The sequence below is a fragment of the Humulus lupulus genome, chromosome 1 (genome assembly GCF_963169125.1).
Source record: "Humulus lupulus chromosome 1, drHumLupu1.1, whole genome shotgun sequence".
In the NCBI taxonomy this organism is placed as follows: Eukaryota; Viridiplantae; Streptophyta; class Magnoliopsida; order Rosales; family Cannabaceae; genus Humulus; species Humulus lupulus.
Window position 1 is genome coordinate 186750167 of NC_084793.1, and position 19494 is coordinate 186769660.

Genomic DNA, 19494 nt, shown 5'->3' on the forward strand with positions numbered 1-19494 from the left:
TTGTGCGCCTTCTTTTCGTGAATTGCGAATTGTTGGGTGTTTAGCTTATGCCCATAATCAACGAGCTAAAGGTGACAAATTTGCTAGTCGAACTCGTAAATGTGTTTTTGTGGGTTATCCGTTTGGTAAGAAGGGATGGAATTTATTTGATCTTGAGAAAAAGGAGTTCTTTGTGTCGAGGGATGTGAAGTTCTATGAGAATGTTTTTCCCTATTTGAATATTGAAGTCATAACTCCTACCCTTGATAATACTGTTACTTATAATGAAGAGGTCTTTGAAGAGTTTCTTGATGATAGGGAGGATCCTAGAACGATGCACGAGGACACCATTGTGGCTCCTCCACTAGTCTTGCCAACAATTAATGACACGCCTAGTCAAGCTATGATGCAACCCTCGACTTCAATGTCTAGTCAAAATGCTCAGGATATGCCGCCTACAGCCGCTTCATCCACGAGTGTCGAGGGGGTGGGTAATACTCCCGACGACTCGCAAAGGGAAAATTTGGGCCGCGGGTTCAGAGAAAAGGTGCCTTCGGTAAAATTGTGAGACTATGTGACCCATACAGTGATCAAGAAAAGTCCATCTCTCGCTACACCTAATCCACAATATCACACTCCCTCGGGTACGTCTTTTCCTATAGCACACTATGTTAGTTGTGACCAATTTACTGTGAAACACCAAAATTTTCTTGCAGCTATTACTGCAGGAGTTGAGCCACAGTCTTATAAGGAGGCTGCACAAGATATCGGATGGTGTACTGCTATGCAAAAAGAGATTCATGCTTTAGAAGATAATGGCACTTGGACTATGGAAAGATTACCTCCTGGAAAGAAAGCTCTAGGAAGTAAATGGGTGTACAAAATTAAATACAATTATGATGGTAGTGTTGAGAGGTTAAAGGCCAGATTAGTTGTTTTTGGTAATCATCAAGTTGAAGGAATTGATTACAATGAGACATTTGCCCCAGTTGCGAAAATGGTGACTGTTCGTGCTTTATTGGCTGTTGCAGTGTCAAAGAATTAGGAGTTACATCAAATGGATGTTCACAATGCCTTCCTTCACGGCGATTTAGATGAGGAGGTGTATATGAAGCTCCCTCCAGGTTTTGGCGCTACTGATTCTGATTTGGTTTGTTTGTTGCGTAAATCTCTGTATGGTCTGAGACAGGCACCCCGATGTTGGTTTGCAAAGCTTGTGACAGCTTTGAAGGGGTATGGTTTTCTTCAATCCTACTCTGATTATTCCCTCTTTACTTACACTAAAAGGGATGTACAGATTAATGTCCTAGTCTATGTTGATGATTTGATAATATCTGGTAATGATTTCGCTGCGCTTACCGCCTTTAAAGCCTATTTGAGTAAATGTTTTCATAAGAAGGACCTTGGTGTGCTTAAATATTTTCTTGGTCTTGAGGTGGCTAGAAGTTCTTCAGGGTTGTTCTTATGTCAAAGAAAATATGCTCTTGATATCATCTCGAAAGCAGGCTTATTGGGATCGAAGCCAGTTTCTTTCCCAATTGAACAAAATCATCAGCTGGCGCGTGCCACGGGGTCTTTTCTTACAGATCCTGAGCCTTATCGACATTTTCTTGGACGTCTTATCTATTTGGTGGTTACTCGCCCTGACTTAGCCTACTCAGTTCATGTTTTATCGCAATTCATGCAGGAACCGAGATAGGAACACTGGGATGCTGCTTTACGGGTTGTTCGCTACTTAAAGAAATCGCTGGGTCAAGGCATTTTATTGCGTTCAGACAGTGAGTTGTCTTTGACAGGTTGGTGTGACTCGGATTGGGCTGCTTGTCCTCTTACTAGGCAGTCTCTAACTGGTTGGTTTGTTTTTTTGGTGCATTCACCAATTTCATGGAAAACTAAGAAGCAACATACTGTCGCTCGGTCTTCTATAGAGGCTGAATATCATTCTATGGCTTCTATTACTTGTGAATTGAAATAGTTGAAAGGTCTACTTATAAGTTTGGGAGTTCATCATCCCAAGGCGATTCCTCTTTTCTGTGACAGTTAGTCTGCCTTGCATATACAAAATCCAGTATTTCATGAACGCACAAAACACATTGAGGTTGATTATCATTTCATACGAGATGCTATCCAAGAGGGTGTCATTGCTCCAACTTATGTGCCGACAACAGTCCAATTGGCGGATATTTTTACCAAGGCTTTGGGAAAGAAGCAATTTGATTTTCTTCTAGACAAGTTGGGCATTTTAGACTTGCATGCTCCAACTTGAGGGGGGTGATACGTTATACGTTATTATTATGTGTGTGAATACGTTAATATATGTGTGGTTTATTCTTATTAATTCTATTAAGTATTCCCTAAACTGTTGCCGTGAATTATGCAACAGTTTTTGGTCAGTTATTGTATTTCCTTTTGTATATATATCTTTCTTTTTGATTGAATAAAGAACAGATATACGATTATATTAAACTTTACACTCTCCCAAGACCTCAATTCCACAATAGAACAACTCGTGACGACCAGTCAGTCCATGGTTGTTGAGCTCAACGAGAAACTTAACTCCACTAACTTACTTGTTCAGGCACTGCTTATTGAGTTGGCTAGAAATAATGAGGCTTCAAGTACTGATGAAATATGGGAGTTCATGAATCAGAATGGAAACAATGAGCTTATGCTATAGCTATTAGGCCACACAAGCTCCTGCTTGGGAAATTGTCTACCACCGGATTGGATGACATCTACCCTGCAGTTGGAGCAGCTGCCTAAGGCTGCAAGAGGAGCTAACACAGTACTTGACATATGACGTTGGAGGGGAGTACCCTATGGATGATGTTTTTGCTTAAAGACTCATGCTTAAGGGGTGTGAGCCACTTCCACGACGAAAATGCCATCCCAAGTACCCTGCTGGTTACAAGGAGTTGACCCCATTTCCAGATAGCCTCTGGTCAACCCCGTAGGATAGCAGCATCATTTGGGATCCTTACACTTGCAAGAGTTAAGGGTGCCTCATTGAGCAGAAGAACACATCAAGGGTTTATGACTGCCAAGACTGTTTTGATTTGCAGGGTAGGGAGAAGAGCCGCTGGCTCCATGACAAGAGGAATTTGCCAAAATGGCTTTATCAGATATTGATATTTGCAAAATGGCTTTTTTATTTTAATTAATTTTTATAGTTATTACATTTTTTTTTAAATCTGATGATGTGGCAAGATTTGTAAACAAAATAAGCTTAATACATATAACAAAACCCTAGGCAATAGTCCATCATCTTCCTCCCTTCTCTTTCACATACCTCTCTCTCTTCTTCTCCATTGAAGACAGCAACTTCATTCTACCGTGAAAAGTTTGCCGGCAACGAGCTCCGACCACCCTCAACGGCGACAAGATTTTGGCTGGTATTTATTTTCTTTTACTTATTTCCACAATAGTTTCACTTTCACTCATTCCCTTACTCTCTTATGCTCTTTATTTTGAAGAAAATATAATGGAAGCAACAATGGAGGAATCAACCACATTTTGTCAATTGTCATCAAATGAACAAGTAAGATTATGATTATAGTTTAATGAATTAGAATGATTAAGATTGTGAGTTTAATGGATTAGAATAATTTTGATTTTGAGTAAATTGATGTACAATTTTAAAAAAGCGAAAATTCTATAATTTTAAGTTTATTTTCATTGTTAGAGTTCATCACTGTTCTAAAAATTATATGAATATTGAGTTGAAAATTACACTAAAAGACCATATGTAACTCATAGAGTGGCCTAGTGCAATTAAGGGTCTTTTAGGGTCGCTTAGTGTATTTTAACATAAAGAATAAAATTGAACTAAGCGACCCTCAGGGTCGCTTATGGTCGCTTAGTGTATTTTAACATAAAGACTAAATTTGAACTAAGCGACCCTCAAGGTCGCTTATGGTCGCTTTGGGTCGCTTAGTTCAATTTTATTCTTTATGTTAAAATACACTAAGCGACCATAAGCGACCCTAAGCGACCATGTAAGTCTCTTAGTTAAATTTTACTCTTAGTTGTTAAATACACTAAGCGACCTTTACGACCCTCTGGGTCTCTTAGGGTCACCCAGTTTAATTTTGTTCTTGATGTTAAAATACAATAAGCGACATTTGCGACTCAGAGGGTCGCTTAAGGTCACTTAGTTCAATTTTCTTCTTAGATGTTAAAATACACTAAGCGACCTTTGCACTAAGAGACTCTAAGGGTCGCATTGAAGCATTTACACCTAATTTATAAGAGACCTTACAAATGCACTTAGAGACCCTAAAATTACACTAAGAGACCCTAAGGGTCGCATTGAAGCATTTACACCTAATTTATAAGTGACCCTAAAATTGCACTAAGAGACCCTAAGGGTCACATTGAAGCATTTACACCTAATTTATAAGAGACCTTAAAATTGCACCCAAAAGTTGCACTAAGAGACCCTAAAATTGCACTAAGAGACCCTAAGGGTCGCATTGAAGCATTTACACCTAATTTATAAGAGACCTTAAAATTGCACTAAGAGACCCTAAAATTGCACTAAGAGACCCTAAGGGTCGCATTGAAGCATTTACACCTAATTTATAAGAGACCCTAAAATTGCACTAAGAGACCCTGAGGGTCGCATTGAAGCATTTACACCTAATTTATAAAGAGACCTTAAAATTGCACTAAGAGACCCTCAAATTTCACTAAGAGACCCTAAGGGTCGCATTGAAGCATTTACACCTAATTTATAAGAGACCCTAAAATTGCACTACCTAAGGGTCGCATTGAAGCATTTAAACCTAATTTATAAGAGACCTTAAAATTGCACTAAGAGACCCAAAAATTGCACTAAGAGACCCAAAGGGTCGCATTGAAGCATTTACCACTAATATAAAAGACCTTCAAAATGCACTAAGAGACCCTAAGGGCCGCATTGGATTATATAGATTAAAAGAAAGATAAATCTCAACAGAGTTTACATAGATTAATAGAAGAAACTGTGAACATAGTGTTTACAAAACTATATAATAATAAATCACATATTAGTTGTGCTTCTAATATCTGATGGTGCATGACGAGTTGGACACTTCTGTGCATTATGTCCTGATTGCCCACATGCCCCACAATTATATTGTCTCTTAGAAACTTCACCTTGGGAAGGTATGCAGTTGATTTTTGGTCGCCCTTTAGTCATGTCTTCAGGTGGTGCTATCACTTTTATTGCAGTAACATCTTCAGGAATGTTAGTCCACTGTGAGTTTGGAGGAACAGGATATATAGTTTCAGCATATGCTAACAACCAATATTCTGAAGTGTAGAATTTTGAACACAACGAATATATAAGTTCCCCAGTATTTTGAGGTTGGGACTTTCCTGCTGCTTCTATGGCATGAATACATGGAAGCTTCTCAATATCAAATTCACTATTGCATCGAATTCTTCGCACATTACATTGTACTCATTCTCATTTAATTGGAGTGCTATCAATGAACCAACTTCATCCCATCTTTTTCTTAGGGTTTCCTCTCTCTTCGGTGTCAATGGAGTTATCATAGCATATGCTTCTCGACGACGAGTAAGGAACCACTGTCCCATGGTGCTTATGATCAAATCGATCATGGCAATAATTGGATACTCTCTTGCCTTTCGCATCAAATTATTCACAGTCTCAACTGTGTTAGTGGTCATAACTTCATACTGATTACCACCAAAATGTGCTCTCGACCACTTTTTGAACTTGACATCATTCTCAAGATACTTAGCAACACGTGGATATATTTTGCGAATATGGTCAAAATGTTTATTAAACTCTTCGATACGGTATGCAATTGCAGCTTTCTTGTACAATTTAGTCGAAGCAGCGCTTTTGAAACGATGTTTTATATTCTGCTTTACGTGCCAATAGCATGCCCCATGAAAAGCCATAACATAAACATGACACACTGCATGTTCGGTACTTTGATGTCTATCAGAAATAAAACACAAGTCTGAGCTTATCAGGTATCAACTCCTTCAACTTCTCTAAGAACCATGTCCAAGAAGCGTTATTCTCACTATCAACCAAACCCCATGCAATGGGGTAAGTATGATATTCACTATCTTGTGTAGTTGCTACTAATAACACATCCTTATGTTTAGTTTTGATCCAAGTTGCATCTATACCAATTACTTTCCTCATGTAGGTGAACCCTCTCATAGCCACTCCCAAAGCCATAAAAAAGTACTTGAACGTATTTTCTGAATCAAGTTCAATGTGGGTAACTGTGCCTGGATTTACCTACTTCAAAATATGACAATACGAAGGGAGCAAGGAAAATTTTTCTTTTGCTGTTCCTCTGATCAAATTTTGAGCCCATTGTTTTCCTTTCAATCCTTCCAATAACTGACTTGAACTTTCATTTCCTCACGCATGAATCCCGCGAGGCTTCTAGGGTTGAGTGGATCCTTACTGTTCTTAAAGTGTCCCTGTACACGAGCACCAATAACACGGCTGGATGCTTGTCTATGATTGGCATTTCGGTTCATCAATGAGCAAGTGTGAAGACCATGGTATTGTCGAATGACAAAGAATTCTGAATCTTTCATCTTTGTAGCACGCACTCGCCATAAGCAATTTTCACTAATACAACGAACTTCCTTCAATGACTTGTTTGATCTTATTGTTCTCATTTCAAATCTCCCATTAATGGCGATGATACTAAGATAATAACTCAATTCATCCTTACTTGCAAAGTGTCGACCCACATTTAAATCAAATCCATCATGTCTCCCACTATTTTGACTTGCTTCTCTGGTAAATTCTCCAATATCAAAATTTCGATAAGGGATGATCTGACCGCTGTCGACTACATTGTCACCTCCCTCAGCTACATTGTTATTTTCTTCAACTAATGTATCACATTCCTCAAGTACATTGTCACCTCCCTCATGTACTATATCATTTGGTGTTGGATTGGAACCAATGATGTCTCCATTGTTCTGCACTATATCTTCATTTGAAACTTGTTCGATTATATGACAACCAAAATAGTTATCATAAAAGCTTCCACTATCAAAATCATTATCATCACAAACAAACTCATCATCATCACCAACAAATCCATCACCATCACCATCACTAACAAGATTTGTCTTTCCTTTATCTTTATTCTTTTTTACGCACATATAGAGGAATCGCGTCTTTATCTTTGTAGAATATCATAAGATCCTCAACATCAGAATCATTACAAACCTGACTTGGTGCCATCTTACTAAATGTTTCACTAACTAACTTATGAGTAATTTAAATTTCATACAAATTTCGATCAACACCTATGTTTTTGTAGACTTTATCCACTAACTGATGAAACTTTATACTTCTATCAACCAAAAATCCCTTGTTGCAACCAGTACCAAACTGTTCCCAAATGTGTTTATCTACAATCTTCAACTCACCATTATAGTCCATGCAAATAAAGGCATAATCCATATCTGTCATAAAGTTAAATATTTAAATTAACAAGTATAAAATAAAAATAACATATCAATTAGCTTATAATTACTTTAAAGCCATACAAGTTCATTTTAAAACATACAAAATGACCCTAAGAGACCCCATGCAACCCTATGAATCAAATAGGGTCGCTTAGTGCAATTTGGTCACTGCTGAAAATTGCAAAAAGAGATTCTGTGAGACCCATATGGGTCGCATAGGGTCGCTTAGTGCAATTTGGTCACTGTTGAAAATTGCACTAAGAGACCCTGTGAGACCCATATGGGTCGCATAGGGTCGCTTAGTGCAATTTGGTCACTACTGAAAATTGTACTATGCGACCCATGAGTCTCACATGGTTGCTTAGTGCAATTTGGTCACTATTGAAAATTGCACTAAGAGACTCTGTGAGACCCACGTGGGTTGCATATTGTCAGGTCGTCTTCAACCTCGAGTTGAACCTATTTTTATACTAGAATTTCATTTTTTTTAAGCAGAAAAATGTATATTTATGCTAAATATAGTTATATAACTTGAAATAATGAATACCCAATTGTAAAAACTGAGATTCAAGTAAAGTACTAATATTTACAATAAATGAAGAAAGGAGAATCAGACCACTCACGTTCAAGAGTGCATGACGATGTCTCTTTCCTAGGGTTTCCTTTTTATTTTCAATCTAATTCAGCCAAAAAAATATACATTAATGTTAGTTAAATGAGTTTTAATTAAGATTTTTTGTTAATTAAAATGAAAGGCGATTTTGCTTATAAAAGTTTTTGAAAAGCTATTTTCCTAATAAAAGTTTCTATTTAGGTCATTTTTACAAAACACTCCCATGACAATGGAGAACTAGGTTATGGAGTTGATCAAGTTCTGGGAATAAAACCACCAGGGACAATCCGGATAGGCCTTGATATAGGAGGTGGAAGCGGTACATTTGCAGCTAGAATGAGAGAAAGAGATGTGACTATCATCACCAGTTCAATGAACTTTGATGCCCCTTTCAACAGCTTCATTGCTTCAAGAGGCCTGAATCTGATCCATGTCAGTGTGTCTCATAGGTTTCCTTTCTTTTAAAACACACTGGATATTGTGCATTCCATGCATGTTCTGAGTAGCTGGATTCCAGACTTCATGTTAGTGTTCATATTCTACGACATCTACACGGCACGGGGGGCTTTTCTGGCTTGATCATTTCATCTGCACCAGCTGAACGGCAGTGACGGAGCCACTCTTGGCTTAGAGTAGGCTCAAGCCTACACTGATTTTAAAAAAAAAAAAATAAATAAAGTATATATAATAGATCTTCTACTAAAATGAGACATATGAGGTGTGTTGAACATATAACAAGTCTGATTTCTCTACTACAATGAATACATGTATACAAGAGTATCACGTGAACTACACCCAAATACTAAAGCTTTTGAAAGGCCAACGTATAGCACTAATTCTGCAATTTTTCTTTCCTACAAAAGTATTATTATTAATATTAAATCATCATTAGAAGTAGTACTCGACTTTAGAGCAATAAAGCATACAAAAATAATTCCAACTTATTCGTGTTATATATAGCTTATTGAATTAGTGTAGCGATTTGTTGAATTTTTATTAAAGTAAAATTATCCAAAAAACAATAGAAAGAATAGGTTCCAACTTGTGTCTCCGACTCTCTAATGGGAGCTAATATTCTCATGTCTTAGTTATTAGTTAAAATATTTATTTATTCTGAATAAAAAATAAAAAATAAAAAATAATTGCTTAAAATTGATCAAATTTTATATCTTAAAAGTTATCGCCAACTTCACTTAATTCATGCCCTCTCTGAAAAAAATTTCTGGCTCCGTCACTGCTGAACGGAACTTACATCCCACCGTGTCGGGTTTAATAAGTTGAGATGGAATGTTGACCGCAGAATGGATAAGAATGGGTGGTACTTCTCAGCCCTCTTGGAGAAACCAATGAGCTAAGTTTATTAGTTTTCTAAAGACAACATTTTGCTCGATAGAGACAACATACATATGATTATGTCTTGAAGCTCTCAATTTTTATTGGTTTTGGTGTTATTTAGCATGCAATGCGATAGACAGATCTAGAATGTTAGACACCGAGAAACAAGCTGAAGTTCCTAAAGAAAGGAAAGAAGATTCAAAAGAGAGACACCATGGAACATGGCCATATATTTGATGTAATGACTACTGTTATGGCCTATCTGTTTTTGTTCGTCATTATACAAGATGAAATAAATACTGTCAAGCTTTCTCACACGGTGCTTCTCTAGAAATCTTTTTTCTAATAACACCAAAAGACTTAAAAACTTTTCTTTAAGACTCCATTACATATTTTGGTTCCATAATATAATACAGGCCGTGAGAAGTAGAAGAAAAGCGCAGTTCTATCCAAAGTAGCTGCTACACTCAACCAGTCAATTGATACCAGTTTAACATTCCTTGGCTGCAGTTATACTCGCCGAGGCTACTACCTTGGATGTGGAAAGTCAGCACTATATGGAAAGAACTCCGGATTGTAAGGATGATGCCTCATACTAGCATCTTCATAAGTTTCTGATGTTGCTGTTGATTCAGTTCTAGGGTTCACACCAGCAAGCTGCATAATGTTCTCTATCTCTTTCACTACCTCTCCCATTGTAGGCCTTTCAGCTCCTGAATCTTCAACGCACCTCAATGCCAAGTCCACAAACTTTTCCAAACCTTTCAGTGCTATTCCAAAGTCAGCAATAGCTTGGTCTAGAATTTCATGAAGGTTATATAAATCTTTAGTCTTATCCATAGGCATTCGAACCTCTCTGACGATGTATTTCCCTTTCTCTATTGGTCTTCTTCCTGTCATTATTTCTAACATGACTACTCCAAAGCTATAAACATCACTCTTCTCAGTCAATTGTTGGGTCATGTAATAGTCAGGATCCAAATAGCCCTACACCAATTCAAAACAATATATATAATGATCAATTCTCAATGCCAAATGTGGATACGTGTTGGCATAGCACTTCAATCCGCTCCCATGAAAAAAAATTATACACTGGTCAACAGAATTGAAAAAAATAAATGCAAATCAAATGATTTTCATTATTACTGTTACATTGACCACATTTTGTTATTTAATTTGAATTTTAGAACAAGAGAGTATCAAACTGACCACAGTCCCTTTAACTTGAGTACTGACGTGACTCTTTTCGCAGTCACCCATAATTTTGGAGAGACCAAAATCAGCAACTTTAGCTGTTAAGTGCTTGTCCAGTAAAATATTGGTTGATTTAATGTCCCTATGTATTATGGGAGGATTTGCAAACTCATGAAGATAGGCAATGCCTCTTGCTGCACCCAGGGATATTTCAAGTCTCTTTATCCAGTCTAACCTGATTCCTGACTTTCCTGCACAGCACTATAAATGTTAGGAGAGAAAGAGAGAGAGAGACTTTTACATTCATGGGAAATAAAGGAAAATTAAATGGTATTCAAGGATAAACATTATGCCAGGATGGCTGGTGTTCAGAAGGGAGAGGGTTAAATTGGGAAAGCTGTTGACTACCCTGGAGACGGTGTTTTTATGATTCTTTTTTTTACTGGGATTTGTATTGTACTTATATAAACCTGGTGCAGTATATATAAATTTGAATTTGAACCCAGTCAGGAAATGCAGCCAATGGCAGAGAGTGTTAGGAAGGACAGAATACCGAGAAGAGAAATATTATGTTGGAAAAAATATCAACATAAGTTAAAAAAAATCATTTGCATGCTCATATAAAAATAACAAACTCCTATACTTTTGATGATGTGTCATTGTCTCAGATGTAACAGTTTTTTCAGCTTGATTCTTATTACTTTCATGAGGTTATGAACATTGTTTACTCGTTTTGCAGGTACGGAAGGTAATGTAGATTAACAAATTACTGGCCAAAAGATAAAAGCCAAGAATCCTAGAAAAGTGAACAACTCCACATCATTAATAAACAATTCTGTTATCTAAAGCTCAAAGCCGAAACAGAACTCATACTCGTGGAGAATGTGAGTGACCGAGTTATGTACCTGATAGAGCATCCCTCAGAGTACCATTTGGTACAAACTCATATACCAGCAGTTGTTCACCTTGATCAAAACAAAAACCCACTAGGCTGACAAGGTTCTTGTGATGTACCCTTGATAAAAGTTCAATCTCAGTTCTAAATTCTGGTCCACCCTGCACAGATTCTTTTTGAGCTCTTTTAATTGCAATCAATTTACCCATTTGAAGACTTCCCCTATATACCTGTAACATGCCGGTATATTAAACTTTTGAGGATATATTTATTACAAGGAACAACAAATAAATTAGTTTGTTTACAACGAATAAAGAGGGAGAAAAGAAGAGGCCAAGACGTAAAGTGATTTTACTTTGTTTAGATAGCAGGGATGTAAAGTTCAGGACAATTGGCTGCTGCTCCAAAACTGGCAGACTGGCTAGTATAAATTGGATCAAATTTAAACTAATTAATAAATATTAAGAGACAGTTAATGAACCTTTCCGTAACCCCCGGATCCAATCTCATTCACTTCTGAGAAGTTGTTGGTATATTTCTTAAGCTCTTCGAACGAGAACCATTTTGCCCCTTTCAGCTGAGGAACATCACCCCGGGCCTTGTCTGTATCCCATTGTGCTGCGTTTGTGTAACAATATAATTAACTTATGATGCTCCATCTCTTTTACTATAAGCTGCTGAAATCAAAGCATACGCTGATCTTACCAAAAGGGTTATTTCCAATAGCTCTATTTGCTCTTTTCTTTTGACGGAAAGCATAAAATCCAGCAAGGACCAAACATAACAAAAGGATGAAGCCAGCAACTGCTGCCCCAGTAATAATGCCTCTGCTTGATGACTTGCTTTGTTCAAGAGATACTTCATGGTAAAAGCACAGAGAGAAAGAGAGTCAAGGTGCAAGCATTGAATTCAAAATTTTATCATATGTTTAGTTCAATTGGAAACTTGTATCTTTTAGTAGTACCTGCATAGTTGTCATAGTTATCACCAATAAAAGCATAGGGTCCATACATCTGTGGAGCTTTAAAAATCTGGTTGCTAAGCAAAAATGCAATACCAGTAATTCCTGTTCGATTGAAACGATCTTCGCCTGAAGGGAAGATTTCTGTGGTCACGTTAAGATATGCCAATGAATCCATTGTGGGATCGCTTACAGAGACTGTACCCACTGGCATTTTATTGGACTCGAAAGTACTTATGAGTCCCTCCTCAAGGGCCATTAGATAGCTTGAATTGCTTAAGTCTGAGAAGGAAATACTTCTAAAGATAAATGTTCCCCTGTACGGATAAGCACAACTGCAACGAGGGCTGGAAACTTGGCCTGAACTGCAGAGAATTGGTTTACATTTAACAGGTGGCACTGAATAAGAGGTATCAGGATCAGGGACCAGACAGTAATTGTCTGCCTCTCCCGTTTCTGGGCAAACTGGGTTATTCGTGAGTCTGTAGAAAAATATATAAAATATCAGATGAGCTAATAATACAATATTAACCACAAGCCTAGAACAATAAAAGAATTCATCTAATGTTGATGTTTTATATAGTTAGTTCCACAATTCCATAATTTCCTAGAAGTAGCTAAAATATTTAAGGAATGTGGCCTACATCAAAGTAATGTTGCCTTCTATGACTCTTGGTGCCTCACTAATTTGATTATTCTGCATATCTACTAGCTTCAGCTGGCTACTATACCTGGCTCCCAGATTCAATGCTCCGTTAAGCTGGTTTTCTCGTAGTACCCTGTCACCACCACAAGTCAGGTAAATTACCTTATATACAATAATATACACTATGGTCCTTGCACTGGCCCCAGAAATTTAAGAAAACACAGTTTGTTTTATTCAAAAATCACAACATTCTTTCTCTAAATTGGGATCTTAAGATTTAAGGAGAGAACTCACACAGTCTCTAAATTGGGGAGGCTAAACAGAGAAACAGGAACTGGCCCTTGAAGTTGTGTGCCTTCCATTATTCTGTCAAGAATATCATCAGATACAATGTCTACCAAGGCTGTAACTTCTTCAGGAATCTCAAAAATTGAATCCGGGTTTTGCACACACAGAGAGAGCGAGAGAGAACTTACATTGTTGTCAAAGACTGTAATGATAATAACCATTCAGGAAAAGCCGATGTATCAAAACTATTATTGCTCATATCCCTGATATTATTTCAACATTAAAGAAAAAAGTGTATTCATTAGGATCGGGTGTGACAGATTGCATTTCTTTGGGAATTACTCCTATCAAATTGTCGGCTTGGCCTGGTACTAGCTGTGACTAATTAAATTATTTAGTACTTACACATAAGTAAGGAATTTCATGCTGCTGAGGTTGGGCACAGAACCGGACAGTTTATTGTTGGACAACAGCCTGAAGAAGCCAACAACTGAAATCTTTAGAGTGGCATTCTCATGAAAAACAGTATTACTCCTAAAACAAGCTAAAGCATAGTTGGATTATTTGTTCGGTCTCCTTACAGGTCAGTGACATTTATAAGATTGGTGATGTTGGAAGGCACTGCTCCTAGTAATATGTTTCTATCCAGGCGCCTGTTGGCAAAGTAGGACATAAGTAACTCGAAATCAAGTCCACAGAAACTTGAAACCAGGTAACATCTATTTTGAAATTACTAAGTCTTGAGAATGCAAGTAGATACTCACACCACCACCAAAGTTTGGACAAGTCCAATAGTTTCAGGAATTGCACCCGTTAGTTTGTTGCTGTCCAGAAGCCTGGCAAGTGGCAAGAAAAATGTCGGAATGCTTAGATTGGCAATGATCACTCAATGCTATTCTGTTTTATATTATTTTGCTTCTTTGATTACATGCACTGCTTTTAACAATGGAATCCGTAAAATATATCACTGAGATCAACAAATATACAATTCAAAGAGCTAGACCCCTAACTATGTAATCTAGAGGTATAAATTAATCAAAAGGGGAAAACAGAGTAACAATGAATTATGATAATACAATTTAATATGCAATTTAATTCACTTGCTAATTTTATTTACCACATATGGTAAGAAAATCAATCCGCACAACTTTTATCAAAAGAAGTAGGGATGTTAAAAAATAATTAAAAGCAATACAAGGACTTACACATGTTGCAGAGTCATATTTGAGTTGAAAAGCTGACTGGGAATACCACCGGAGAGTTTGTTGTTCCCAAGATGACTGTACATGGTCAATGGTCAATGATTTTGAAACAGCACAAATCCATGTAAGCAAAAACTTATAAAGCTTAAAATTTTAACAATAAATAAATAAAAACAGGTCACATACAAATGCTTCGCACCAACAAGCTTATCAAGACCAGGTGTAGTTCCATTAGAGACTGGGATGGATCCTTCGAGCTGGTTCTCCGATAGATCTAGCCAACGAAGGTTAGAAAGGTAACCAATTGAGTTTGGAATCCATCCACTGAACTTATTAGAATTCAAAGCTCTACAACCAAAAGCAACAATAACTTTTTCAGGTGCTGAAACTTCAGAATTTCATAGAACAAATATCACAAAATCAGGAAATGAAATATAGCCATTGCAAAGGAATAGGATGCAATTGTTCAAAGCAGTACCACATTAGAAGTAATCCAATGTGAAAATCCTTACAGAAAAGTTAGCTGCTGTAGATTTCCTATTGAGTCTGGAATAGGACCATAAAAATTGCAATCAATCAGAGCTCTGCTATGAAAGTAAGAAGTCCAGGAATTAGATATGACTTTTATTTATTTATTTTAAACAACCCACGTTGAGTTTCAAGTTTTGAATTCAATTTCTTACAAGGTTTCTAATTTTTTTAGATTCCCAATTGATGGCAGTAGCATTCCTCCCAGGTCCTTGTTATAAGAAAGATCCCTTTGCAAAGAAACACCAGTCAGGAATGTTCCCAAAGAAACCAATCAAATACAACAAGGTAAAAACTCAACATCTTGGAAGTTGAAAAAAAAAGTTCAGCACTATCAATCCAATAATAAATCCCACTGAAATGCTTCAGGAGATGCATGGCTCGTAATTATTCATAAAAACGTGTTAGTGTGATGCATAATTGTTTCATTACCAATGATTAACCATTTTATTTTTATTCAGCAAAAAGAATGTTACCAATCATTTGAGAGCTCTAAAAGTAGAAAAGACTGAAAACAGAACACCTACAGAGACCGAAGCTCAGATAGTTGCTCGATATTGTCAGATAGAGTACCCACCAGGTTCATACTTGGTAGTATTCTAAAATCAAAAGAAAATCTTGTTAATGTCAAAGAATTTATTGCAAACATCTTTTCATTCATACCAAAACTTACATCTTGGTTACACGTGAGCCAGAACACCAAACTCCTTGCCAATTTTCTCCACAAGGATCTTGACCCCCCCAATTCATTGATAAATTCTCCCAACTTCTCATGAGAGACAGCAATGCATTGTCTGTACAGAGATAATGATTATGAAATAGATATATGATTTACCACTAAAACAACCATTTCCTTCCATAATAATACAGAAAAGATGTTCAGGATATTGAAAAGACTGATTAATTTGTCTTTTAATTCAATAAGATTTGAGAAATCATATTTCGGATTACCACTACATGAGACACAATAAATAAGTCAATATTCTTCAAGCATTAAGCATACAGAGATTAGAGAATAATGTTTTAAATTTATCATGACTGAAACTATTTGTGCAAGCACCAAGTTGCCAACAAGCTTGAGGTGCAAAGAAAGCTGAATAATAAAACCACAGGTCTGTAATACATATACATACAAAACAATAGAGTGAATTTACATGAAAAAAAAAACTGTGTATTTCATATGCATATTTGAATTTGAATAGAACTTACAGTCTTCAGGGTCTGTGTCTCCTGCTACATGTAACAACTGGTTCAAAGCAAGCAGCACAAACACCAGAGCTCTTTGAACCATTGTCCAAAACAGACGAGGCTTTAGAAACTCCTCACAATTTTGGCAACAGCCTAACATCAAACAAAGATATCCTCAACTGATGTTTTTATCAATAGAGCAAGCAAGTAAAATGAAAACTTTAAGGAAACCAAGACTCAAACCTGTGTATGAAAGTTTGAAACAAAGCTAGTTAAGCATCAAAAGACTTGAGCAGAACTTGTTAACTCATGTAAACAACCACCATGTATCAAAAGATCAAACTTTGAGAAAATAACTTGAAAAATAAAAGGACTACTTTTTTCATTTTTTTTTCTTTTATTGTTGTTGATCAAGGTAAAGCCTGAGCTGGTAGAAACTTCCAAAAGAAAAACATAGACGGCAGAGATAACTTTTAAGTTGCTTAGAAGGTGTTTCTTATTCATAAACTATTTTGTTCCCAAGATGTCATTTTTGTTTCTTCTTACTAGGATTTTGCTCCACCATTATGATAATTATATATCTATATATATATATTTATGGGGAGAGATAGAGTATATACCCACTCACATGAAACATATACTACCTAAAAAGGCATTTTGAAGGTTTCCCAACAGACAAACACAAATGGGTCTTTTGCCATTTCTTGTTATACTCAGAAAGCTACCAATGCAAAACAAGGTAACATACAGCTTTTTATCCATCTACAGAATACACAAAGAGAGACAAGAAAAGAACATAATTTTGGAAACACTTGAAACAACAGTTTTTTATTTAATTAATAAAAAATTTGACAATTAAATATAAAATATGTTTGGTAACTTTATTTTTATTTATTATTTTTTTAAATTTTAATTAAAATTTATTAAATTTTAAAAATAAAATTTTTCTATTTTCAAATTTTTTTTAAAAAGTTTTAAATTTTTTTTTCTCCAAATCAACTTATTATATTGTTAAACAAAAAATAAAAATAAAAATTACCTAACGCATTTATTATTTTTTATTTTTGAAAACAAAAATAATTACCAGAAATGTTTTTATTTACATATTTTTATTTTTTAAAAATAAAAAAACAAAAATAAAATAATATTTCTATTTTTATGTTTAATTTTTACAACAGCCCAAATTTATATAATGGGCACATTTGGTAACCTGTAAATAAACAGTTTTTTATTAAATAATTAAAATTTTGGAAACAAATGGTGAAAACGTGTTCGGTAAGTCGCTTTCACTTTTTATTTTTTTTAATTTTAATTAAAATTTATAAAATTTTGAAAACAACAATTTTTCACTTTCAAATTTTTTCTAATTTTGTTTTAAACATTTCAATTTTGGAGAACTTTTTCTTGCATTTCTTCGATCATGGCGACCAACAATAATGACAGAAGGAATCAGAGAAAGTGTGTATTGTATTCCTTGAGAAGTAATGGTACACTGTACTAGCTTTATATATTACACGTGAAAGGAAATAAAGAGCCACTTGGCAATACAACAATGAAAGAGAAAATATTTACCAATAGCAAAGAGATAACAGTAAAAGGGAAATGAAATATTCTATTGTTTAACACCCCCCGCAAACACACGGTACTTGGAAGAACTATGAGTTTGGTTCTCAACTCTTGAAACCGTGAAGTGAGTAGAGGTTTGGTGAGACAATCGGCCACTTGGTCATCGGACGGAGTGAAACAGAGCTGGAGATGACCACGTTTGACACGTTCCCGAACGAAGTGATAGTCGATTTCAACGTGTTTGGTGCGAGAGTGGAAGACCGGATTGGATGCTAAGTGCAGAGTGCTCTGTTAACCCAAGATATGTTTCCAAGAGGGGGGGTGAATTGGAAATTTAAACTAATTTCAGAAATTTAAAACTTAATATGCCAAATTATGCAATAAATCAAATTTATCAAGCAAAAGCAAATAATATGGCAATCAAATAGATATAGCAAATAATTAAACTTGTAATGTAAAGAGTTGAAGGTTAAGAAATCGCAAACTCTCGAATTTTACAAGGTTCGGTAGAACTAAGCCACCTACGTCCTTGGTCTTCAAAGCTAAGGACCTAGCTTTGAGTTCAACTATCGAGCCAAGTTAGCGGGCTTGACTAACCCTTACAACCGGGAATTTTTCACCAAGGTATTTCCAAACCTCTTACAATAGTTTTCCACCACCAAGGACTATCAACCTCTTTTTCGGATTGTTGAAGTGCCAATCTCACTCTAACCGGGTTGTTTACAAAACCGGTGCCAACCTCACCTCAATCTCAATATGGGAATGTGTTTGATATTACAAGCAAAAATCACTCTAGAAGTATGATAATACAATGAGAAACCTAGAGTGATTAGCAAGCACACTTAGAAGAAATAAATACAAATTTTGGCTCAAGTGTGTGAATATGTGTTTGGATGAGTAAACTTTGAAAGCTCTTTGAAATCAATGGATTTGGTTTGGTATATGTAATAAATGCTCAGCCAACAACCAATTTGAAGTAAAAGACGAGTTTATATAGAGTTTGGGAAAAAACTAGCCGTTTATAGCCGTTAGGGATTAATTTGCGAAGCTGTCTGCCGCGAACCGGAAGTCCGGATGAGGGAACCGGAATTCCGGTTGGAAGCAACCGGAATTCCGGTTGCCCATCCGGAATTCCGGATGGCAAACAGAGAGCAAAATCAGTTTTAAGCCTATTTTCCCATTTTTCAATTCTTTATAACTTTTAGCTCGTTTATCCGATTTCAAAAATTCCAATTGCGTTACGACCGTATCGGGATGTATTTTCTTAAAAGTGAATTTAGGATAATTATTTCTCATTTTAAAAAATCACCATTTTTTAGTGCATGAGTGAGCCAAATTCTATACTTATGACTTAAAGTATACTTGCAATCACTTTACAAGACTAAGAAATGAAGTTAAACCTTTATCTTGAGTTTCTTGAGTCTTGAAGTCCAATTCGGGTCGTTTCCGGAAAACTTGGTAAAATGACCATTTTGCCCTTGGTCATAATTTTGACTTTGAAGTGCTAATTCACTTTAGTTTTTGCTACAAAATCAACAAATCATTAGTAACAAATAATAATCAAATATTTGTTAATCATCAAAACAAGGAGACTTAAGAGTTTGGGTCAACATGCTCATATTGTCACAATGAAGAGTCGGT

General features: G+C 36.1%; 1 protein-coding gene and 1 pseudogene across 1 annotated transcript; one reads left to right on the top strand and one right to left on the bottom strand.

The window, feature by feature from the left end:
- Nucleotides 1-1036: 1036 nt before the first annotated feature.
- LOC133825491 (uncharacterized) lies at nucleotides 1037-9405 on the top strand (annotated as a pseudogene).
- Nucleotides 9406-9593: 188 nt separating this feature from the next.
- LOC133801345 (leucine-rich repeat receptor protein kinase HPCA1-like) lies at nucleotides 9594-16664 on the bottom strand. Its single transcript, XM_062239530.1, has 20 exons — nucleotides 16531-16664; nucleotides 16309-16440; nucleotides 15773-15893; nucleotides 15627-15698; nucleotides 15255-15329; nucleotides 15084-15155; nucleotides 14758-14919; nucleotides 14575-14649; nucleotides 14134-14205; nucleotides 13951-14022; nucleotides 13775-13843; nucleotides 13558-13632; nucleotides 13376-13447; nucleotides 13080-13214; nucleotides 12439-12917; nucleotides 12180-12332; nucleotides 11956-12092; nucleotides 11485-11704; nucleotides 10595-10830; nucleotides 9594-10372 (listed from the first exon to the last, which is right to left on the bottom strand). Exons 2-20 carry the CDS (start codon nucleotides 16388-16390, stop codon nucleotides 9914-9916), a joined length of 2838 nt encoding a protein of 945 aa, XP_062095514.1. The 5' UTR covers nucleotides 16391-16440; nucleotides 16531-16664; the 3' UTR covers nucleotides 9594-9913.
- Nucleotides 16665-19494: the final 2830 nt, after the last annotated feature.